Consider the following 26,544-nt stretch of genomic DNA (forward strand, 5'->3'; position numbering starts at 1 on the left):
CATGATGAAAATCATTTTGTTCGGTGAAATGTGGAACTACTCCAACTAGTAACCAATAATGAACTTCTATTGTTACAGGTGGTGATGGGACTATAGGATTATTATTATCATTCTGATGACATTTTCTGACGACTGTGCTAGGTGCACTATCTCAGAGCCAGAGGAAACCCTGGAGATGATCTATTCTAATACATTTATTTTATAGTTGAGGAAATGGGCCCAGAAAAGTCAAGTGACATGTTTAGTGTCAGGTTGCCAACTCCAACTGTGCCACCCTAAAGAGTCTTGGTCTCTTTCTTAATATTTTGTAAAATAACTGTGGTCTCTCTGTGTAAAGTGCTCTTTGGGAAATTGTTTTTTTTAATAGTATCATTAAAAAATGAGTTCCAATCTATTTTCTTTCAGTCTTCACCTGGCCAAATACTAAATAGCCCTACAATTCAAATAATGACCCATAAGCTATGAGCCTAGCAGCTAATGGTGAGGGGAAACTACGTTCTCTAATTCTACCAGAAAAAGAAAAGGAAGAGCAGTACTTTTCTCTCCTAAAAAGAGATAGAAAAAAACCCTGCAATTTCAAGTGAGGTTTGTACTGGCAGGAGGTGGGAGAGGGTGGGAGGACAGGTATCTAATTAGAAGAAAAAGAAGGAAAGGAAAAGGGTTACAATGTGAAGTGTGAGACTCAGCCTTCATTTCATTTCAACGTGCACAGACCTCAGCAGACAGCTGGAAACCTGCCAGGGAAAGAGGCCTTGGAAACAAGCTGGAAGACATTGGAGAGACTTTAACCAAAACAAACACCAGCAGGGGATGTGGTTGGCAGCACTGAAAAAGCAAAGGACTCTATGAGTCACTCTGACATTAATTTTGAATGGTATCATGCTTCCATTTTGTTGTGCAGGTTATTTATGTAGCATTTGGTACTGTCTAATACATATATACATACATATATAATATATATGTAAAATGCACACACAGTTATGTTCTTTACCTAAATAATATTACAGACATTAGAAAATATAGAATGGATAAAAAACACCCAATATCTCACTGCTCTAACATTTAATTCACCATTTTCATCTGCATGTTTTAACATAGCTGTAATCAGGGCATACGTATAATAAGGAATACTTTACTTAACATCTTAAGCATAATTCTATGCTGCTAGATAAGTTCATAAATACTGCTTTACAGAGCAATGATATATTGACTGGGTATAAGGTATAATGTTTTATTTCCATCTTACTTTTTTACGATTTAGGGTGTTGCTAAATTTTTCTTTTTAAAAGTAATGACAACAATAATAAGTATTTTTATATAGTGTTTCTAAATTTTATCAAACCTTGCAAGGTAGTTATTATTAACTCCATTTTATAAATAAGGAAATTTATACTCAGAAGTTAAGTGACTTTCTCGAGGTTATAGGCAATTAATGGCCAAGTAAGCAATGAATCAGTTCTGCCTGGTTCAAAGCGGGTCCTCTTTTCAACACAATATGCTACCTTTCTGCTGCAATGAATATCTACATGTTTTTTCTGCATTTGGGATGTTTACTGTAGATTTCCAAAGGTGGAATTATTGGTGTAAAGAGGATGAACATTTTTAAAACATTTATTACATATTCCAGATCATTTCCCATGAGGGTGGTATCAATGTATACCACAACCATCCCAAACCTTTTTACAGGAGGAAATTAATTTGAAGCAGAATAAAAAGAGGTCAAGTCAATGAGTGGCAGAGAAAAACCTTTCTGGTGTATACAAAGCTTCTGTAAGCATCAACATTCTGTAACACAGAGGTTTGTACTTTAAAGATCTGATGATAGAAAGTGTTCTCTATCTCTGGATATGAATAGATACACATAAAATTCTTAGAAGTTATAAATGTGTACAGGACCGAACATACGGTAAATGCTTCATGGAGATTCAGTTAACAGGAATTAACATGGACTTCTCACTTCTGATGAGGACATGAAAGCTAGAAAGAGTGCCACTCCTACCCTAACAACAAGAAAAAGCTGAATGATCTACAAAATCGTAATTTTTCTTGAATCTAGAGGGAAGTCTCCAGGCAACCAACTAGGCTGAAGTCTGAAGAAAGACAAGCACCTGCAAGGAGAGACGGGACATGAGCACTGCTCACCTGTGGCTGCAGGGGGAAGACAGGGTCACCATAGAAACAGGTATAAGAATCCAGCTAAATTTGTTTAATGCGTTGCTAAAGACCAAATGTGGCCAAGCATGAGAATACAGAACCCTTGGGAGCCACAGACAAAAGAAGAATTTATACACACTCACAGGCTCTTCCCCACAGATTTATGGTACAGACCTGGTGGACATGAGAAGCCATCACAGAGGAAAAGGCATGAAACCAGCTCTGGTTCCTTTCCCTCTTATGAATAAAAGTCTTAAGCCCTAGGGGGAAGGCAGCAAACCGTTCCCTGCCCCAAGGTACAGATGAAGACCTACTGCAACTAGTGAAAGGTAAAAAAAATAAAGTCATCTATTTCTGGAGGAAGGGCAAGAACTGGTTGCGGGTGCAAATGATTAGAAGTATCCTACCACTAGGAGTAGAGGCAGGTTTAGTAAGAAAGTCCCACTCCTATGACCCAGAGGCACAGGATCTGCTAAGCCTGAGGCTGAAGCAGGGAACCAGAGAACTCCCCGCTGCCCACACCACCAGGCTAACAGGCACTCAGTAAGAAGCAATAGCAGTACCCCACGAGAACCTCTCAGAGGCACAGATGCACTGGGAAGATCTAAAGCTGAGGGTACAGCAGGGATATTGAGAAAAACCTTCCAGAAAACCAATCCCCGCATTATGCACAAGGTAACAGAGGGATCTGAAGCTGGTAGTGAATGGAGGGTAACTATAGCAACAACATAACCCGAATACAGTCTGTCTTCTTATTAGATTGAGTCAACCTCCCACATTAACAACCTAGCTGAACAAGTGTGCCCCTTTAAAGGCATAAATGCTGACTATTTCACTCTCTACTAGTCTACATACTGTCTCTGGCATTCAGACAAAAATTTTGAGATGTATAAAGAAAGCAAGAAAAAAATAAAAAACACTCTCAAGAGAAAAAGCAATCAACATAACCAGCCTCAGAGATGACTAAACTCCAGACATTTCACATCTAAACCGGTGAAACACATACACAAAGAAAAAAATCTTAAAATCAGCCAGAAAAAAAAAATACAGTGAAGATAAAAATTATAGCAGACTATAGAAACTACGCAAACCAGAAGAGGGGCATCTTTATACTGCTGAAAGAAAAAAAAATAACTGTCAACTCATAATTCTATACCCAGGGTAAATATCTTTCAAACATAAAGGATAAATAAACACTTTTCACACAAATGCAGAGAATTCACTACCAGCAGCCCTGAACAATAAGAAATGTTAGAGGAAGTTCTTCAGTCTTAAGTTTTTCATACCATATATTAATAGAAACTTGCATCTGTGCAAAGAAATGAAGATTCCAGAAATGGCTAAAATGAAGATAAATATAGGACACTTTTCTTATTTTTAATTGCTCCAAAAGATAATTATCTAAATAAAAAATAGTAGTAGTGAGTATAGGGAAAAGAGTGAATGTAGTAAATATAGGAAAAATATAGTAGTACTGTGGATTTATATCATATGTAAAAGCAAAATGTATGACAACCACAACCACAGCAATGCCAGCTGGAACACCACACAGTGACGAGGTAGAATATCCCTTGAATATAGACTATAATTAATTTAAGATGTATACTGAAAATATTGATTATGGTGGTAGTTACATGACTGTATTCATTTGTCCAAACTCATAAAGCTGTATACTTAAAAGAGTGAATTTTACCAAATATATACTTTAGCTCAAGAAACCCTGAGTTTTAGAAAAGGAAATTATCATGCAACACTTACCTTTTTACTCTCTTGACTTTTCTCATTTTGATGGCATCTTTCTTCTATCTGATGAACGATTATGAGAAACCATCGAAAGATGGTTACAGTCATCCCTCAGACTGTGTTGCCTAGTCTTACCATTGCTTCTTACCTTATATGACTCTGAGATTTTTATTTCTAACATCTAGTGGTGGAAAAGGCTCTATACCTTCGAATCAGAAGAAGTATACAGCACCCCCCACCCCCCAACACACACTTACACACACACCCCTCAGGAGTTAAAATACATATAGAGACACAGAAATCATAAATGTATGATAAACCTTCTGTCTGTGTAAAAGGTATAGGTATAAGGTATGAAAACTGACCTAGATCACACAAATGTTAACTAATCATTCACTGTGGGATGCAAATGAGGTAGCATAAACCATATACTTGGGTCTGTATCATGTCACTGTCTATAGCTTATTGGTCCTGTTAATGGGTCAGGTCAAAATAGTTTGAAACAACTTTTGTCACGAATGTTGGCATTCTCTCTGTTTCCTATAGTCACAAAGGTTCTTTCTGCTTTTAAGAACTGTCCACATGCTATTTCTGCTACTCAGCTTGCATGCTATAGGTGCCTTCATGCAAAGTTTAAAAAGCATCTCCCCACTCCAACCTGGGTAGATGAGTAAGAAAGGAATATAGATGGGACAGATGTAGCCCCAAAGGTGCAAGGACTGGCAAGCAGAGGGCGCTCTTTTCTGAACTAGAAAGAAGCTCCTTCCTCTGGGCCTATATCAAGACACCTCTATACAACCCATACGTAGAGGACCTGTGATCAGTCTGTAGTGAGGATCAGCCTCTGGAAGGACAGGCCTAGGAAAGTGGAACACTGTGTTTCTATAGAACCTTAAACAAGATTGCAAAAATGTCAATTCCCCGTTTTAGAGAGTGGGAGAAGGGTGCCTGATCAAGGTGATAGATAGGGCTACCAAAGCACTTCCAACCCCAAGCCAGTCCTTAACACTGGCACTGCTTCTATCTAGAATGCATTAACATCATCCTCCACAACCACCCTTTGCTTGGTTACCTCGTATTTATCCTCCGGGTATCAGTTTAACTATCAATTTCCAGGGAGTGGGAAGTCAACACTGACCCTTCAATCTAAATTAAGCTCTCTTGTTTTATGCTTTATATCACTAAGAATTTCTTACAGATCATGTATTACAATTGCAATTACAGTCATCCCTCAGTATATGTGGGGGTTTGGTTTCAGGACCTCCTGCAGATACCAAAATCAGGGTTTTCTTAAGTCTCTGATATAGAATGGCATAGTATTTTCATATAACTTATGCATGTCCTCCTGTGTACCTCAAATGATCTCTAGATGAATGATCTCTAAATTACTTATAATATCTAATACAATGTAAATGCTATGTAGTTTTTATCCTGTATTGTTTAGGGAATAATGACAGAAAATGTCTGTACATGTTCAGGACAGATGCAATTTTTTTTTTAATATTTTTGATCCGAGGTTGGTTGAATCCACAGATGCGGAACCCAGGGATACTGAAGGACAACTGTGTACAGTTATTTATGTGCTTACTTATGTAATGTATGTTACTCTCCCAACCCCCCCATAAACACATACTTAATTACTTACACATTTCTAGGCCATAAGCCCTGGAAGAGCAAGGACCTTGTCTGTTTTGTTCATCACTTTATTTCCAGGCACCATCACAGGGTCTGGCACATACTTAGTGCTTCATAAGTAATCATTAAATAAATACAGAATTTTTCTTGTTAGATTCTTCAGCAAACTTTATCGTATACGTGTGCACACTCAGGTACACACTATGATATAGAATGTTATGAAAAATTTCCTTTTTATGACATTCAGTTCACAACTGAATGAATAATTAGAATGGTGTGGGTGTATAATATAAAAAAGTGATATTTTTCTTTGGGTATATCTTATTTGAATTATTTCCCTTTTTCATTGATGACTTTATTAATTTTCCGCTAATAATTTTTACATCTTATGTTTGGTTGGTTGGTTCACTATAGATTCACCAATCCATTCCTCTTGTAATAATAAACAATAATTCTTATAGATGTCACTGAGCTATCTTAATTTGATTCATATCTTAAAGTGAAATGCCATGTTTTGGTATTATTTGATTGGCAGTGTGGAGGTCTGACTCGTAATTATCATTATCACTAGAAAATGAAGAATGAATAAATAATCTAACTCCACTTACCAAATAGATTCTGCCGTAAGTACCAAGGCCAATGGTTTTATCTAGTGAGAATATTCCAGTTGGATCCTGAAAAAAAGTAGAAAAAAAACTGTCAATCTTGAGAAAATAGGCAAGCATTCAGCTATCTTAAATGGTATTTTCAGTCTGCCTTGTTCCCTTAAAATTTACATGGGAAGAACCTAAATGTCATTTACCAAAAAGCACAGATGTCACAGTCTCCCTGGACTGAGTATAGTCATTTATAAAAAAGAAACAGTGGTATGGATATAAAATACTTGTGTAAATAATAGTCATAAAACTGTAAAGTGCATACAGTTATGTAATGCTAAGGCATATTCATGATGTAATTAGAAAGATAATTAAAATAGAAATAAGTTAATTTATTTGTAATTGAAGTACTCTTTTAACATCTATCTTCTAAATACTAACCAGGCAGAAAGTTTAACATACAGCAATGATGATTAGAAGTTGGATACAAAGGCTAGATGGCTTATTTGTGTTATAGCAACACTTAAGAAGAAATATTTTCTCTAAATATGAATAACAAAGCAACATCATGGCATTAAAAGAGCATCATTTAAAAAATATATGTTCTTTTGTTTTTTTTACAGTTAATCTTTGCATTAGCTGAATACCTTTTCGTGGCACAAATTGATGTTTTCTGTGACTGAAGCATAAATGTGGCATCATAGGAAACAAAATATAACATGTTTAAGGACACAGTCCTAAGGCTTCCACGTTCATCCTCAAGCACTGTTTCCTTACCTTTAAATATGGGCATTTCTTTCTTGTTCACCACAAAGCATGGTTTCTTGAATTTTATCACTGCTTGAACTTTTAGCCTAGCAGCCTATTTTGCTATTTTAGCAAAACCTACATGAGGCATGAGTAGATGCCAATGTATATTCAAAATGGTAGGAACATTGACAAATTCTTTGAAGTTCACTACGCCTTATATAAAGCACATTTCATATCCACAAACTTTGTTTAATCCTGTTTGAAAACATTTTTATCACTGTGACAAATGTGAGCTAAACAGAAAAACTATTGAACATATGCAACATAGAAGAATGAAATTATAGTCTCCTTAAGACTGGCATGATATCTGTGTAATCTAGCAGAACTGTCGTAAGAAAATGACCCAGCTCTGGGAATTCTTCAATTGACAAGTATTCAACCGGACAGAGAGTCAAAAGACTTGAGTTTTAGCCCCAGCTCTGCCACTAATTAACTATAAGACTCTGAGTAAGTTATTTACTCTCTCTGGGATTCAGTTTTCACATATATAAAATGAAGGTGTTGTGTTAGGTAATTTTCCCAGCTCTAAAATTCTATATAGGAGAAAAACAGATTCTACCGTTCTAAAATCCAGATGTTTCCACTGGATTGATACAACCATTGTCAGAGAAAGCAGCAGCCAAGTAGCCTTCTTTCTTTCTCAAAATGATCATCAAAATTTATGTCACAGTAGACACAGTTATCATTATGAGCAAACAGTTCAGGGAACATACTGAAAATGAAAATGTAAAAGCTATTTAAAATGATCATTTTTAGGATTAAAAAAATAAAAGTAGATTGCTATAGTGCTTTTGATATTAAGGATATCACTTTTTTATTACTCATTGAAAAATTTATGGGGGGAAGCAAACAAGTTACTAAGGACAGTTTGAAGACTTTATCACTTTAGCATGTTTCTTTGAAGGATATCATTGAGGGATTTATTTTAGACATTATTAATTCTGGAGAAAAAGGCTCTGGCCATCTGTCAAAAGAATCAAACATGTTAGCTGATTCTTATTGGTAAACCATTCCTTGTTATAGTTAAGGCTGCATTTTAGCTGAAAAAGATACCATATATTGGAGAATCATTGGATTGTCCGTACAACCTTTATTTCTGAATCTTTGAGCACAAACTGTCGTAAATTTCTCTAATCTGTTTTCTAGCCTTCAATAATGTAAGTACCTTACTCAGATTTTAACTCAGGTATCTGATTACTCCAAAGAGACACCAAGGAAACGGACCGGGATAATAAAATGCCTGTGGAAATTCATGGAGGCCTTATTTTATCTATATTGAAGTTGTCAGGAAACTTTTTCCTGCTCTCAAATGACCAAACCAGCTTATTTCTTTTCCTACTCACATTTAATAAAAGAACATTTTAAAATTTCCTTTGCTCTTGAAGGCAGCTCTACCTAGTATTCACGTAACCTAAGACTATATTATTTTCATTAGTCATATGTGATATTTTGTTCCCCATCTCTATGCTATTATCATTTAAGGTTAAATATTAAATTGAGAAAAAAGAGGGGAAGGACTATACTAACTATTAGGCTAACGATACCCAATTTCTTATATCATGCTTTCCACTTACGGTCAGAGCAAGTATATTCTGGGCTCTCAAGGAAGCAAACATTGAAAAGGAACCCCCTTTCTGTCACTGTGAAATTAAAAGGTCCATAGCAGAGGGGTCTCCATAATTACTTGGTCCTCTCCTGTGCCCTGCCATACTGAGATAAGAAAACCAGAAGAAGGAAAATGTTCATTTCTACGACTGTTACATCGATTTGGAGATTATTTGGGGGTTTGTATGTTTTGGTGTCCCATTTGGGTAAATAAAATGTTCAGTAAAGAAGAAACTCTAATTTCTAAAGCTTTTCTCAAAAGAAATTACTAAAACTCAAAGTCTTAACACATTTTTAAACCATAAACTGTAAAACAAATACTTTATACTTTTGTTATACCTTTCTATGTGTCTAAATTATCTCCTGAAATTTAACAGCCCTACTCCGGCTGCCTGCTTAAACCCAGAATTTAGAGAGTTGTTTTTGTCTCGTGAATTCAAAGGAGCAGGGAGAATGAGTACTCTGATAGCTAATTTTAATAAAAGCCAGGAGTGGGGGTAACGGGAAGAAAACGAGCCACTAGAAGGCAGTGTTAACTGGTCAAGGGAGAGCTTTCAAAGCAGAGGCTGATCGACAGAACCAAATATGGCAGAGATTAAGGAGAAAAGGGAATTGAAAATGGTCCACATGTGTAGCAAGAAATTTCAAATTTAGGATAGTAAAGAAGGAGAAGGAGAGAATGTGTTCCAGTGGTCAGGCAGAAAAAGGAAGTAAAGAGATTGCACAGTACTAGAAGGAGATAGCAGATGCTTTTCTTCTTTTGTTTTAATATTAGAAACAGCAATTTTATATAAAAAGTTTATGAAAATGGTGGATACGACAAGATAAGTACTCGAGTGAATTTCAGAGACCATTGGAAGAATGGGCTTCACAATTCAAGTGCAGAGTTTAGAAAGGAAAATCTCTTCCTCCAGACCAGTGCTTCTCATACTGTGGACTCTCCTTACGTGAAAATCATTTGTGAAATCTTGTTAAAAATACAGATTCCTTGGGCCTACCATGGAATTATGAAATCAGAAGTTCTGAGGATAGGTCCCCAAGATCCCGAGATGATTCTTGATTCTTGTGCACTATTCTTGTTCACTAACATATGAAAACCACTGCTGTAGAAACTGGGGGAAAAAAAGATTGACAAAGTAGATTGAAGTACAGTGGTATACTGAAGCGATGCTCTACATGTATGGAGGATGTGCTGAACGTATCGATCCTTGTGCACTTGAAGGTAAAACTGCTTCCAAACAGGGGCTAAGGAACTTAGTAAAGTGGGAAATTTCTCATGACCAAATGTGGAAAGTAGGCTTGGTCTGGGTGGTCGAAGGCTGGAGAGCTGGCAGTTGTATTTAAATATAAACCTAATGTAATTCAAATATAGTGTTTGGATCATGTGCTATTTCAGATCACCTCTGCCACTACTGTCCTCAAGGCCTGTCTAATCCTGACCCCAATATAGATTAGGACTACACATGGCAGTGTCAAAATACCAAGGCCACAGCCGTGAGGAATGTCATTACCATACTGGGCACAGAAGACAAAGGGGACAATCATAGTGAAAGACATGCCAGATTTGGAGATGAAGAAATAGTTTCCAGTCTCGAGGACGCAGGCATACTAGGAAAAAGAAATATATTAATATATATATAGACACACCCCCAGGTATTGCTGGTGGGCATATACATTCATATTACAAGGATATATATAAAGACATGAAGGAAGCACAAACCACAAATTTCTGCACTTTCTTTTTTGATTTATCACCTATAGAAAATATTTATTCAATAGAAAATCAGACAAAATTACTTTAATCCACTAATTAACAAACATAATGGAGGTGGCCTATTTTTTGCCGGTAATTATGTTGGTTCTCTTCCGTCTCTAACTTTAGGCCATTATGCAAAAAAAAAAAAAAAAAAAAAAAAGTTATATAATTATACAAAAGTTAAATTTTTTAATTTTAAAAGTTATATAATTTTCTCCCCCTCTCCTGCTTCCCCTCATTTCACTCCTGCTTACTACTTTAGGTTTAAAAATAATATTTATCTAATAATAAAAATATCTAATAATGTTCTGCCACTGCCTTTAAATCCCAATTTGCACAGCAAGCCTGTCCTCTGTCAAGGGTCTTTGTCTTTGGTCATTTAGCTTGGCCAGGCCTACAAAGAACATACTTTATCCATCTTAAATTAGACCCATATTTTAACTATTCTTCTATATTCTGCAAGATTCTTTTTGCTCAATTTGAAACTCCAAGGTTTGAATCTCCCCTCATTGTCTGGCTGTTGTCAAATTGGTACACTTGGTGTTGACGGATGCCAATTTTCTGACCTTTGCACATGTCATATTGAGGATAATTATTGCAAGGGATACCACTATATGCAAATTTCTTCGATTGCTTTATCAACTCTACTTTGCATCAAAATGTAAAGTTCAATACAACTGACTTAGGTGTCTCTTCGCCTCTTCATTTACTTTTACTTCTTCAAAAGGTCAGGAAATAAGTTTAATGTAAAGAAATCCCAAATCACCGAAATATAACTCAGTGACCAAAGCAACAACGACTTTCCCACCCCTAAAAATTTCATAGGAAAGGAAATTCTAAAGGGCGTGCTGCTCTTCTGCTAGATTTCTTAGGGTTCGGATCTGGGTGCTTGGCAAGAGGGGAGAATTCTGCATAATTTGCTCAGATAATGAAGACCTCCATGTGAGACAAAATGGCTCACGTATAAAACTTAGAAATTGTTAAAAGCTGAGGACTTTAGGAGACTTTCATGAAGTCTGTAAAATGAGGCGAAGCATCAGTGTCCTGAGGTTTGTATCTTCTCCCTACTCTCCCTACATTAAAAACCAACCTTATCTTTCTACCCTCCTCACATGCACCCACACCCTCCAGAACACTAATATTCCACTGAACTGCCAAGTAAAGATTGCAGCCTTTCCTCTTATCTCCTGGGCTCCACCAAACACCAAATTCTTATGTCCCAGGGCCATGACCAGGTCAGTTAGTCTGGGCCATTTCCCCCCATTTTTCTGCAGCAATAAAACCTTTTCTTTTTCTGCTTGGGTTTGGAATTCCCTGCCCTATCATTTCTATGAGGTCTTTCCCATTCCTCTCTTTAGTCATTTTTAGAAAGGAGTTTATTTCAGTTTGCCCATGTGTGGTTTCACATATCTGCCCTAGTTTGCTTTTTTCTCCCCCCCCCCAATACAGAGAATTTGGAGGGCGGTAACATTTCATTCCTTGATTTTACACTTTTACTTGGGAGCATATCTAGCCTGAATATAAAAGTTCTGTTCAGAAAGGAAACCACCAATTGAGGCCTCCATATTCCAGAAATCTCATGCATGCACACTGCAAGGAAGAAACTTTGGGTGCACGCGGGGTGGAAAAAGAATTAATTTTTACAGGTTCTGTGACTTTATTTTATGAAGCTGCATAAATAATCACAATGCTCATATTTGTAATTCAACACGTTTGTGTTGTGGATTTATAATGGCAAAGAACAATTTGCTAAATTGTTACCCATGTGCATCATCTTTCCTCCCCACGTACACCATTCTAGTGTAAAATTATATAGGTGAGGCTTTGGGAATGTCCCATTTTTTAGGAAGGCAGGCGTCTGTCGTCATTAAAAACACAATCTTTAAATGCCAAATATGTCTAAAATTAAGTCAGTGCGACTTTGAAGAGTCCTATAACCTCAAGGTTAATATTTAGCTTTTCCCAAAGCAAGCAGGCCACTGCCCTGAACTACAGTCGCCTGGCGACCGACCATTCCAGCACCGTGCCCGCTTATTCCCTGTCGGAGAGTCCAGGGGCCTTTTGCATTCAAGAGAGGGTGCGAGTGAAATGCCAATCTAAAAAGGGAACTTGAAACACGGATTTGGGTGAGATCCAATATCAGCTCGAAACCAGATGCCAATGAAATAAACGGCGCTGCTAAAATAATAAGTCTACTAATAACGATGGCGATAATAGCTCACCAATCAATTACAACTCTGGAGGAAAGCTGGGCATTTGGGAAAAGAGAACCCACAAACGAAAACCACAAGGAAAAGATAAATCTGGTTAGCCAGGGAGCACAATATATTTTTTAAAAAAATGGGGGTGTGCAGAATTCACTTCCCCCCTCCAAAGGCGTCGAGTTCTTTCATTCCTGCAACACTTAATCGGGGACATTGCCCTGGCAAGAGTAAGAAGGTTTTAGAAAGTGCTATTAGAAAGTGAGAGAAGTGAAACTCCCACGGTTTAATTTTCTAGCCTGTCGTCACCTAAAAGTAAAGGTCACCCTATAAGTAGGCATCTCCGCTGGCAAAAGAAGAAGCTAACGACGGGGTGGCGGGGTAACAGGGAGGAGTGCTCTCAGGAAGGCACTCGACGTCGCAGTTTTTGGCCTTTCCTGGAGCTGGGCTAGGACAGGTACCAGAGAGCCGCTAGACAAAGCGGGCCACATTTAGAAAATATCCCGCTGTTTAGGGCCCGCAAGCACCCCCCTGCCACCTCTTCTCTCCCCCGACACCCCACGCCTTTGCCTTTCTGAGGAGTTTGGCTCGCCCCCCGGCCCGCCCAGGGGGCGCCTTTTCCGCGCGCTGGCTCCCAGGGTCCCCTCGGCGTCCACGGACCCGTCGAAGTCCTGGTCTAACCCGGCTGGAGGGGGTCCGGTCCCTCCCCCAGCGCTCAGATCCCGCAAAAAGAGAGCACTTGGGGGCGATGGGCGTCCTCTACTCACCGGCAAGTGTCCCAGATCCGTGACCTCCTTGTCCCTCCAGCCCCCAGGTCCCGCCATGGCTTCAAGCCGAACGGGAGCGGACGACCGAGTTGGGCGCGCACGGGAGTCTGAGGTTGAAGCGGACTAGGAGTTGAAGGGGGGAGAAGGGAAGGGAGAGGGCGGGAGAAAGGAGTGGGGGGTCGGGGGTTGAGGCGTGGGAGACAGAGGAGGGGAAAGTGGAGGGAAAAGAGCTGGGAGTGGAGGGAAGCCGGAGTTTGCGAGGCGGGAAAGCAAGTTTGGCTAGGGCAAGAGACGAGCCTGAGCGTCTGTCCAGGAGACGAATAAGCTAGAGGGGTGCTCCGCGGCGAGAGCGCAGCGTCTGTCCCGGCAGGGTGCGCCTCTTTCAGGGTGGGGAGGGGGGCGGCGCAAGGAGAGGGGGCCCCCGGGCGCTGCTAGAAAGGGATTGGTGCAGCGTCACGTAGCCAGGTGGGCAGCCGCGCGGCGGGGAGGCAGGCCAGGGGGGCCACCGGCGAGGGAGGTGCTGAAGGACTATAACGGTTTGCGAGCAGGCCCTTCGCAGCCTCCCCCCGCCCCCTCCCACGTCCACTGCTGCGCCCGCCGCCCCCGCCCCCGCTGGCGAATGTTCCACAGGAAACTTTTTCGAGGCAGCTGCCAGCCCCGGAAAACCGGTCCCGCTTAGCGCCGCTCCCAGTCTGGGCCCCACAGCTCTGCCACAGTCCAAACAGCCCGCGCCCTAGTCTCCCCAAGAAACACTTGTGACTTTTCTAGTTGTCTATTTTCTCTTTCTGCCCCTCTGATTTTATCGCTCCATTTATTGCAAAGACCCACCAAGTTAGAGAAGGAAATGACTTGCCTCCGGGTTAAGGGATCAGACCTAGGCGAGCCCCTGTGCAGGCGGAGGAGGGCAGCGAGTGCGCCCTAGGGCTGCTACAGCTCGGCCCTTCGAAGAAGTCACTAGCCGAGGGCAGTGCAGAAGGGGTAGAGCAGCCGCAAAGTCCCCTCCAGGCGGGCCGCATCTCTTCTGGCCCCAGGCTAGTTAGTGCCGGCCCGGGCAGTTCTCTCGGAACCCCACCTGTTCTCAGGTGCTTGGTGTTAAGAGACTGACTCAGTCGCTGAAGCCTTGTCTGCACTGGGTCCTACGTTTGCAACCCGCAGAGAAAGTGCCTGCGTTCTTTCCAGTCTCCAGCGTTCCGGCCGGGTTTCATTCATTTCATTCATTGCAAAATGTTTCCGGGCGCCCAGGTTGTTCGCCTCGGGTTTCCCCCAAAGCGCAGGGGGTCTGACACAAGGTTTAAAATAATCTGACAAACGTGATTCAGTCTTTAGAAGTAAGGCGCCCCGTAAAGCATTTATGGGAAAGGGAGTTGGTGCGTAAAACTAACCGCATTCTAAGTTCTTGCACTGCAAAGAGCACTTTAGAAAATGTCCCGAAGCTGCTTACTTTCCCTGGAACTCGCAGAATGCGTTCCGCGCGCCCAAACTGCGGGGGTCGGAACGCGACGTGGGGGGATTTCTTTCCTGTTTCTTTCTTTCTTTTTAAATTAGGAATTCCCTACCTTCTCTAAGAAGATTTATACGAATAATTCTTCCCACTGACCTCAAGCTCACCATTTCTGACCTAGTCTTCTAATTTCTGTGATTATTTTCTTTATATGTTGGTGGATTTTGTTTATTTCGTGTCTGTTTCCTGGCCAAAGTTTGACCTCTTTACATTCCTTAACCTCCGAGCCTCGGTGAGCTGTGTAATGACCACAGCCTGTCTGAGGAACCGGGTCTCGCTAAAGAAAGAAAATTCTCTGTTAACGGGTGCGGAGAAAAGCAATCACCACCTACCCCCAAAAACAAACCCGGGTGTTCTGGATCGAATTTTCTCGTTAATTCAAATGTGATATATACTACTACAGAAATTACATTTTCCAATCATTCAAATCTTGACAACTCCACTAAACAAAATCTTGTCCTTTTAAAACACAGTTTAATAATTCCTGGATGATCAGTAAAACGCTTCTGTAGCTCTCTAAATGTGAGTCTGAAATTAACATTTCAGAACTAGAGAAGGGCAGGTGAACTAGTTAATAGAAAGTTACACTGTTATATACACATTAAGTTTTTAGAAATAAGTCACAGAGTGAAGAAATACAACATTTAAAGGAACTCTGAAGACAATTTTTGCTAAAGGGAAGAAGTGTTCATAAGTTAAGACTTTTTTTTTTTTTTTTTTAAACAGTGAGGTTTGCTGAATGTAGGGTGTGGGGAAATGCCCCGTGGCCCCCGATGGCAAGACTGTTTTAGCCTGTCTAAGGGGCAAGTCCAGACCGGGCAAAAGAATCCAGGCTAGATCATTGGGCTCTCTAGTTGCAAGGCTCCGCGGGAGGCTAGCGGCTTCAAGACTCCATAGGGATTAGCCACATCGCTGGGTGGGACCCCCCTGGGTGGGGGGAGGGGAAGCTAAGTGTTTGACCGGAACTTGACAGAGAACCTATACATTTTTAAAGTTATTATTTTCAAGGAAAAAGTAGGCGTGGAAGAGACTGGCTTCTAAACTGGCATCATGGGTTTTTTTTGTGGCCGGCTTGGGGAAGGTCAGCCCCTCTAGCAGACCAGAAGACAAATAGATGGCCCTCAGGCATGGGGCTCAGCCTTGAGCACAACCTTGAAATAGGGCACTTGTTTTGTAACCTCAGGTCTTCTTTTCCCTTCACCCCACAGCCATCACCTCCCCTCTTCCCTTCCAACATGTTCTTTTTTTCTTTCTTTCTTTCCTAACCTCAAACTGCAGAAAAATAACCCTTGTCTGTCCAGGGTCCAGTAACTTGTCAGATTGTGTTTTACCCAGAAATGGTCTCTCTGCCAACATTATGTGTCTCATGTGTATTCCATCCCTTTCTCTTCTGATCCATTCTGTTATGTTAAAACCTTGAGCTCTTTGGAACTTAAGATCGTTAGTATTTTTTAAGAGTTAAAATTTATTGAGTGCTTACTATATGCACCAGACTAAGGCCTTCGCATATATTATCTCATTTAATTTTCTCAAAAATTCTTCCAGATTTTAAATTATTATCCCCATTGCATAGTCAAGGAAACTGAGGCACAGAGAGATGAAGTAACTTGCCTAAAGCCTCACAGCTAGTAATTGGAGGAGCCTGGCTTCCAACTCAGGCAGTCTGACTCCAGAGCCCACTTGTCAATGATTGTTGAAGGGCCGGTGCATATTTTGAGACTGTGTGAAGAGGAGCCAAATTCAAAAAAGCTTCAGGGTAAGAGAGATCAGATGACATTAGCTAGGCCCCTGAGCTATTCAGTTCCCCCTTCCTCCTTTCAGCCCTCAAGCCCTCCAAACAGAAATAACATGGGCTTTATAAAAAGAAATGGAACCCAGTCATAGCCTAAGAGTAGCCAGTGCCCGCCTGAGCGGAGATGACCCAGTGGATCACCTCACGGGGCGAAATCATGGATTTCAAGCTTAAGAAACTTCCAGAAAAAAAAACAGCGATTTTCAATGCTTAAATAAATTAAAATCCAGTCCCATTCCTTCCAGAGAGCTTTTTGGCTGGGAACAAACCTTATTCAGTGAAGACTTGAAGGAGGCTGTGTTTGTGAGCAATCGTGCTTAACAGACCTGAGATGCTAAATGGCAAGGTTACAGCCAGTTAGCTCAGTTGGTAGGAGTACCATAAACATGGTGCCAAGGGCATGGGTTTGATTCCCCAGAGGGCCAGTGTGCATCTCTCTGCTCTTTGGTCCTTGGTAGCACCTCCCTGCTTGCCAGCCAGTGTGCCTTTTATTGAAAAAAAAAAAAAGTCAAAAGTCAGTACTTCCATCTTTGTATACAAAGAACCACATTTTTTTTTTTGAGGGAGAGTCTTGCTTGCTCTTTCACCCTGGCTAGAGTGCAGTAGCGTCATCATAGCTCACTGTAACCTCAACTACAGGCGTAAGCCACCGTGGCCTGCCCACATATTCATTTTTTTATATAAGTTGTTTATCACCATAATCTGAAGATATTATACTGCAAGAGCATGTATGTGTTATGAAAAATATTCAAAAGATTCTTGGTTGTTTTTCTTCTTTTTTATTTATACATTTAAGATTGGTAATATATATCTTAATGGCCATTTATTTAAAAACTTGAATCACATAAAACACTTTATTAAAAATTTCAAGTACACAAAAAATGTCTGTCATTTATTGGTTTTCCTCTACTCTGACATCTCATGAAAATGAGTCAATGTCTTGCAAACTTCTGTTACATTATCAGGTCCTGGGTGAGAATGGTGAAATAAGGTTTCATAGCAATCTTCTTGAAAAGAAGAGTCATACATCTGTGATTTCAAACACTCCAGATCCAATATCTTCTAATATACCTGGGGCAGCCTATCTGAAAGACACTCAAGACGTCCAAGAGAGGGAGGAAGCTTCTATGGGAACCACTGGTGAAAAGATCTTCTGGAGGTTTCCTTTCTTCTTTTTGGAGACATATTTGGAACTGCAGGATTTCCACCGCAGTTCCTAACACTCTTGCCACTATTACTTTTGATTTTTCCTATGTGCCACTCCTCTGGGGACAAAGCAGAAAGCCACCTAATGTTTCTTAGGCTAAAGGTCATGAAATGTGCCTTCTGACCATAGTTTGTAAAGCTTCTGTCGCTTGTCATGGAATGCTCTTAAGCTCGGCATGATTTGAGCTATTCTTGTTTCTAAAATGGGGCCCTGGAAACCTGATCCTAGCTGAACACGGGTCTCCTTGCTATTGAAAACTGGAATGCTACTCTAAGAAAAGACAATTGTTTTATGAAAGGAACTAAAACAGGTAAATTAAAACCAAAAGTCAGATGGATTTCTGAAGTAGGTGGGGAGGCTTCCTTTTTTTCTTAGTCTTTTCCGTCTTTGGAGAGGCCATACCATCCTCTTCCAAGAATTCCCAGTCCAGCAACTTCAGGCTGCCCATCCTTCCTCAGCCAGCACAAATGCACACAGAAATATGTTTACTGTGACACTGATGAAGCTTAAGCTTCAAGGCCCCGCATTTGCACTTCCAAGGCCCCAGGAGTTGCTCTAGTAATTCTGTATTGCTAATTTTATGTTCCGTTTTTGATGTGGGCTTCCCAAATTATAAAAGCTTCAGATCCAACAAAACTTGGATTTGGCCCTGAATATATAACATACAGAGAACACAGTAAACTTGAAATATATGTGTGGGGGGGGGGGGGGGTTGTGTGTGTATGTGTAATCTCCATTATATCACTGAGGCTCGACAAAATAGGAGTTGCCACTAGCATTCCACACTACAGAACATGTATTTTTAAAAAAGAAAAAGCCCAGAGAAGAAAAGGAGGAGTAGCACTGAATTTTAAGAAATTATCCATCTATGTAGAAAGGAGTATATCATATAAGCAGGATGGAGATCCTTTTCATTGAGAAGAAAGGGGAGAGAGGAAACAGAAGTAATATTCTTATGTGTGTACATTATAGACCGATGACAGGAACTATATGGGCAATATTTCCTAAATCCAGTTTGTAACACTTTGGAGGAGAAAGTAATGACAGAGAGCATATTTTTAATGTCTTATATTATTAGATTAGAAAAACTTACAAAATTAATGTATGCATATTGTAAAAAGTCAAAAAAAGGCAAAAGTGAATGCAGAAAAAGGTAATAGTCTCTACCTCTTCCACCTCCTCCATCCAATCATATACCCCCCCCACCACTCCTTCCACCAAAATAATCAATGTTAACAATTTGGTGTATATCCTTCTACGTCATTCTCCATGGCCACAAGCTTTATGTAAACACACACACACAGTTCTCTCTCCCTCGTCTCCTCTCACTTTTTTTTTTTTTTAACAAAAATGGGACCATACCATACATATGACCTTGCAACTTAACACTATGTAGCAATGATATCTTTCCAGGTGAAATATATAGATATAATGCATTCTAAAATTACTGATTTGGATTGTTTTCTAAAAGAAAACAGAGACTGGGTGTGGTGGCTCACACTTGTAATCCCAGCATTTTGGGAGGCCAAGGTGGGAGGATCACTTGAGGCCAGGAGTTCAAGACCAGCCTAGGCAACATAGAAAGACTCCATCTCTACAAAAAGATAAAAAGAAAATTAGCCAGGTGGGGTGGCATATGCCTTTAATTTTAGCTACTTGGGAAGCTGAGGCAGAAGGATGGTTTGGGCCCAGGAGTTCAAGGCTGCAGTGAGCTATGATTGCATCACTACACTCCAGCCTTGGGTGACGGAGAGAGACCCTGTCTCAAAAGAGAGAGAGAGAGAGAAGCTGATAAGCTCTTAAATTGCCATTCCAGCAATTTCATGTATTAGAAGATAAGGCAAAAAAGAGAAAAGCTGCTACTCTGGATTTAATTCTGAACAATAGATTCAGACTGTATATATATTTAACATATAGAACTAATATTCCCCTGATGATGACATAAAGAATCTCAAGTTTCTTAAAAATAGTAAAATGCTGGGAAAATAACCAAAATTGTTTGATTGTGTGTGTGTGCATACACACTATGTATAAAACAGAGCCATGACCAAGAATCACACTCCTGAGGTAGACATACAGTATAGTGATAATTGATCACATGGAGTAGACAAAGTGACTTAATTCCTATTTGACTTCCTTTACATCATTGAGAATAATATTGCAATTATAAAATGTTAACCAAGTATCATTAGGAGGAATTGAGGCTCAAGATCTGAGAGAATATTCATTCAAAAAAAAAATTACTGTGAGGCACTACACAATGTTTGGCCAGCAAATTGATAGAGTACCCAGCTGTTGTGCTTAGGGGCAAATCTCCAGGCTCAGAAAAACAACAACAAAAACAATAGCAAAAAAAAAAAAAAAAATCTGCAGATGTGATTGCAGTAATCTTTGTGACATAGTAGAAGGGTCACAAGTTTGGAAACAGGCAAAATTCCAATTTTTAAAACAGGACAAAAAGATAGATTCCAGAAAGTATAGATGAGTAAATTTGATATTGATTCTAGGGGCAATTCTCACAGACTATTATACAGATGGCTCTTAAGAGATGCTTCCCAGGAAAAAGCAGTGGTTCACTAAAAATGACTCATGACTAACTAGCTCATTTCCTATTTTGAGTGGTATGTTATCAAACTTTTGATGTAACCCCCAATGAGCCAGGGGTGCTGGTATTCACCTTGTGTGGTCTCCCCCGACATTGAAGCAAGGCTGGCCCTGTGTGGCTAATAGACTATGGAGGAAGTGATCATGTATGATTTACAAAGCTAGGTCATAAAAGGCACTGAAGCTCCTGGAGAATTCTTTGAGATTACTTAATTTGGGGGAGGCCACTTGCCAAGCATTGAGGACACTGAAGTAGCCCTGTGCTGTGGCCTACGTGGAGAAGAACTGAAGCCCATTCCAAAAGCCAACACCAACTTGCCAGTGAATTACTTTGGAAGTGGATTTCCCACCTCCATTGAAGCCTTAAGATAGTAGCAGACCCAGCCAACATCTGACTGTAACTTCATGACAGACCTTGAGTCAAGCCACTCCCAAATTTCTGACCTATAGAAAACGTGAAAGATAAGCCAAGATTATTGTTTTAAGCCACTACATTTTGGGATGATATGTTAACATGGCAATAAATAACTAAGCAGGTGGGTTGCTCATCAAGTAGACCAGGGTACTATTGTAGTAAATGTATTTTTATTTCAACAAAGAATTTTATGATATCCTTTTGGATGAGGTATGAAAATGTATGCTGAATACAGCAAAGATAAGCACATTCATGACTAGTTGAACAAAACAGTTGACTAATGAATCAATGGTGAAATGAAAAGAACTTGCAATATTGATATAAGGTTATGCTGGCATAATCAAATAGAACTTTCTATGGTGGTGAAAATGTTCTATATCTAAATCATGTATCTACGATAACCAGTAGAAACATGTGGCTGAGTACTTGAAACGTGATGACTTAGGAACTGAATTTCTAGTTTTATTTCATTTTAATTAAGGGAAATTTAATATAGACATATACAGCTAGTGGCTGCTGTATTGGCCAATGCAACTCTACAACTTAAAAAATCATATTTGTTAAACTTTAGAGAAAAAATAAATAAAAACCTAAGGACAGACACTGTGAAAGGAATGTGGTACAGATTTTCTGTCCTTGGCCTGGTGTTCGACTTATTTATCAATGTTTTAGGTGACAACATAAAAAACATGAATATAACTTTTGTTGATGAACTCAAAATGGGAAGAACTATTAATTTATATGTTGGCAGTATTTTTCCTGGGTCTGGCACTCCAAGGTCAGAGCAAGAAGGGAGTAGAGCTAGGGAAGTGATTGGGCTGAGACATAAGGTAATTTTTAGGGTTAGTTCAAAGGAAAGGGTCCCAAGGCCAGAATAGGGTAGAGAAGACAAGCAATAAATTGGGCACAGGTTTGGGAGGCAGCGAAGCAGACAAGCTGAGAAGATAAAACTAGGGATGAGACTGGGGCTGACAGGAAGCTAGAATGATGTACGAGCAGGGGGTTAGGAAAGGGAGGCAGGGGGCAAACTGACATGGATCAAGGAATCAGCACAGATGAAGGCCAGTTCGTGCTGGCTTTTGGCTGCCTTGTTCGTCCTGTTGTTTTTGCGTATGGCTTTGTGCATTCCCCCTGGGCACGGGCTGGAGCATTAAAGCAGCAGGTCTATTCTGGAGAGAATCAGATTATGCAAGAGCCTGGAATTCAATAATTCCTAAACCAACCAGATGACATTTTACAGAGATAAGTGTAAACCTCTGCTGCTAAGTTTTAAAAAAACAAACAATCAATTCCATAAGCATAGGGTGTGAGAAATCTAACTTAGAAAGCGATGTTGATCCAGTGTTGCAGTGATACCAGAAAGACCAAGTAAAACATAAAAATCAAGGGCAATTGTCTTAACTGCACCCTATACCAGGTAGACATCTGAAGAGGTGTGACTATTTCAGAGTATTACATTTTAAACAAAATAAATCGTTTCCAAACTAGGAAAAGTAGTACGATGGCGAATAATTTAGAAATCATGGCATATTTGGAAAGTTTCAGGAACTGGTGGCATATAGCATTTGGAGGAGAAGACTTAGGGAGACAGAGTAGCTGTCTTCACGTATTTTTAACAGGAAGTCACAAGGAAGGAGGATCAATGGATAGAGGTTATTAAAAGGTAAAATTCAGAGCAATTAAAGGAAGAATATTCTACCCATTATAACTGTAAAGAATTAGCTGCTCTCTAAAGGAGAGAGTTCTCTCTAACTTGAAATATTTCATGCAGAAACTAAATGACCATCTGCCCCAGATTTGTATTAAAAAATCTGTGGATTGGACAACAGACTGAACTAAAGCAAGTCCTTTCCAATCGCAAGAAACTGTGCAACTACTATTTTTTGCTCTACGTATTGTGGTCTCTGGCTATTTACCCAGAAGACATTGCTATCTATTTCCAACATAGGGGCTTGTACTTAAGTCACACCCATGAAACTACATTTTATATAAGGTCACATAACAAATGCTACTTGGTTAGAATGCAAAGGCATAACTAGCTATTTTTATATGTAGAGCAAGTGCCAAGCAATGCAAACATTGCCACCACTCCTTCCCTCTCCCCTTAAACCCCTCCCACCCTTAGGCATTACCAGGCAAAGTGCACTCTCTTCACAATCTGCATTCCATCTCCTCTGTTTTTCTCTCTGTGATGTTGTAACATTAAGGAGGGTCTTCAAGGTCAAGTAGTGTACGTGTGTGTGGGTGGATGGGTAGTGTGTTACCTCTGGGAATGTATCTGAGTGACTGTGCTACTCATCCAACCATAAGTTATGGGACATAGTCAATCAATTATTTCTCTTATAGTGCTTCCAAGGGGAGTGTGTGAGAGAGGGTGGTTCTTGCCCCGTGTGATATACATTCACCTCCGAGGAGGAAGATGAAAGTATAGTGATGATATTCTTTAAGATTTTCCCCTTGTTTGGATTTTTAAAAAATTACGGTAGTCATACATACTTGTTGTAACATGTCAAACCATACAAGGATATGTAAAGAAAAATTAATAAACTGCCTCCTCCCATATTACCCCACAGAGTTAACATCAACAGTTTGAGTTTTTATCTTTCCATAGCTTTATATTTGCTCATACAAATATTATGCAACATACAAAAACATATTCCTCTATTTTTCAAAACAAGAAGATAGGATCATACTATACATATTACTCACCAACTTGCCTTATTTCACTTAATATTTTATATACATCAAGACATATGGATGTAACTTACTGCTTTAAGAGCTGCAAGAAAAGATTGAGAGGTTTGATCACATAAAAACTAAAAATATTCAATGGACATGGAAATATATTTGCAAAACATATGAACAAAAAATGGTTATTATCCCTAATAGACAAGAGCACCTACAAATTGATAGATAGAGACTATCTAATGGAAAAATGGACAAAAGAAATGAACAGGCAATTCACAGAAGATGTATAAGTAACCAGTAAATATAGGAAAATTTGCTCAACTTCACTAGTAAAGAAAAGCAAACACAAAGAAAAAGCAAATTTCATTAAAATTACAAAAGTAATAAAGCCTCATTTAAAAATACAGAGTAATTGTCAAACTGCATAGGGGTGTATAAAGAAAAAGTTAATAGTCTCAACTTTGCACCTGCAGTCTCACTCCCTATGAGTTACTCATACTTGCTATTTACCACACAATTCTCTATGCTCTTACAAACATATACAAACTCATAACAAGGGTTATTTTAAATAAAATTGAGATCTCCTATATATATTGCCTTGCAGCCTGCTTTTTTCATTTAGCAATTTTCATGGACATCTTTCCTGGTCAACACGCAAAAATCCAGCTATTTATGTTTTAAATAGCTACATAATATTTCACCGGATATATCTATCACAATTAATTCAACCTATTGGACTTTCAAGTAGTTTCCAGATTTTATTTATTTATAAAATAAAATAAAAATGTCCTTATGCACATATACCATGTACTGAAGCTTTTATTATCTAGTAGACATTTCCAAATTTCTAGATCAAAGGATATGTGCATTTCAAATTTTTAATAGCAATTACCAGATTACTGTCCAAAATGTCTGGTAGCAAACATGTTCCCATCAGCAGTTTGCAAGCATTCTTACATCTCCACACTTTTGCTCCAACAGATGTTGCCAATCTTCTATCTTCTTCCCTGCCCTCCTCCCCTTCTCCCCTTACCCCTCTTCCCCCCTCCTCCCCTTCTCCCCTTACCCCTCTTCCCCCTCCTCCCCATCTTCCTTCTTTAATTGTAATAGGATTTCCATGCTGCTCGGTTCATGAAAAACTATTAATATAAGCCTACCTGATTGTGGTGAATATTTTACAATGTATAAGTTTGGCTAATTCTTCTGATATTAAAACTAAGCCAACAATAAGATATATGTTATTCGACAGTATGTACTTAAATCATTTTTCATGAGCTCAAATCTTTTGATCTTTTGCTTTCAAGTGTATGGGTTTGTAGGAGGGAATGGTGATGGTAGATAGAAGTGTTTAAATATAGTAAAGTATTATTATACTGAGGCTTGTTACTCATTTCATTTTTTCTAACTCTTCACGATTCTTGTTTTCAGCTTGTTCCTTGGTGTATGACTTGGCCTTAGCCCTCTGGTGGATGGATAAGACTTTCAAGTAACACTGCCAATGTGCCAATTAAAATTAAAAGTTGCATTTTTTTGCACACCACCCAGCCAGTCTAACATGATAATCATCATTTCCCTGAAGAATTAAGTTGTCATTGTAGTAGTATACTTTTATGGACATCATTATGGAAATTAGCAACCCACTAAAAAGATAGTCCTGATGCTAAATTTGGGCTAAGAGAAAGAATAGAAAATATTGAACAGTTTTCCAGATTTTAGTTGAGAGCTTCTTGGTCAGATGTATCTTCATAAAAACAACAGACCTGAGACTTTTACATGGTCCACACAGCCGAGCAGTATATCTCAGATCCAGAGAAGATTATTTGTAATAGACTTATTGAATGCTTAAAACATGTGAGGGACTGTGCTAATGTTTTACCTTCATTAACTAACTCATGTGAATTCTATGAGGGTATTATTAACATCTCCACTTTTCACATAACAAAACTGAGGCTCACAGAAGTTAGGTAATTTGCTCAAGGCAGAGTGGGAACTTGAACCCAATTCTGTGAAACTTCAAAGTTACTCTGTGGCAGAGGTCAGCAAACCTTTTCTGTAAATGGCCAGATAGTAAATATTTTTGCTTTGCACGTCACATAGTCTCTGTTGCAACTGCTCCACTCTGCCATTGTAGCACAACAGCAGCCAGAGACGATACGTAAACAAATGAGCATGGCTGTGTTCCAGTGAAACTTTATTTGCAGACACAAATTTGAATGTCACATAATTTCCCCGTGTCATGAAATATCGTTTTTCTTTGATTTTTTTGCAGCCATTTAAAATTGTAAAAATCATTCTTAGCTTGTGGATTATACAGAAATAGGTGGTGGGTCAGATTTGGCATATGGGACTGTAGTTTGCCAACCCCAAACCTATGGCATCTCAAAGGTTGCAGAGCCGATCACCACATACTTGAAGGACTTCATCAACCACTCTATTTTTTCCTTAATAAGTCAATATGGGTCAGTCATTCAGGCACGCATCTGCACCTTTTTTGGAGCTATTTGTCTATTCAATACCATGTATGTACTGATGTTATCTGGTACAAAATAATCCTTTTCTAAGGATCCATTCAAATATTCTAACATTCACTGAACAAGCCTGTATTTATTTTTTTAACCTGGCTCCTCTTTATTTCACATACCATGCCAAAGATTTGCCCACCTTGCCAACATTTGTTCTATAACATTTTCATCCTCCAATAGCTTAGGGGCATCTTCTACACAACAATTAATGACTGTCATAAAAATAACAAATATGTAACTTTTTAAATATTAAGAGTGATTGAAGGATTATACTATTGTCAATGATTTCAACAATAGACAACCTTACTAAAAAGCTCTTAGACATTACAGTGCATTCCAAGAAATGCCCTTTGTTTGTTTCCCAATATCTTAAACATTATACTGTTGCCCTGCTTTCCTCAATATAGAGATAATGAGATCCATGATAGCAAAAGTCTTGCTCACCAGTACCTGGCACAGTGCCTGATACATAGTAGGTGCTCACTTATTGAATGACTAAATCATTAGGCCTCCCTGGTTAGCAGGTAAATGCACACAGCCCTCAGAAA

The 26,544-nt window shown here is 39.3% G+C and overlaps 1 protein-coding gene across 1 annotated transcript in view; it reads right to left on the reverse strand.

Annotated features, from left to right (window-relative positions):
* Nucleotides 1-13,324, reverse strand: part of NRK (Nik related kinase) — a 122,956-nt gene extending 109,632 nt beyond the window's left edge. Inside the window, exons 1-2 of the mRNA XM_069463777.1 lie at nucleotides 13,268-13,324; nucleotides 6,141-6,206 (exon numbers count right to left, since the gene is read on the reverse strand). Of these exons, the coding sequence (XP_069319878.1) occupies nucleotides 6,141-6,206; nucleotides 13,268-13,324 (123 nt within the window). The remainder of the gene's footprint in view (nucleotides 1-6,140; nucleotides 6,207-13,267) is intronic.
* Between the last annotated feature and the right edge of the window lie 13,220 nt (nucleotides 13,325-26,544).

This window comes from Eulemur rufifrons, chromosome 30 (genome assembly GCF_041146395.1).
Source record: "Eulemur rufifrons isolate Redbay chromosome 30, OSU_ERuf_1, whole genome shotgun sequence".
NCBI lineage: Eukaryota > Metazoa > Chordata > Mammalia > Primates > Lemuridae > Eulemur > Eulemur rufifrons.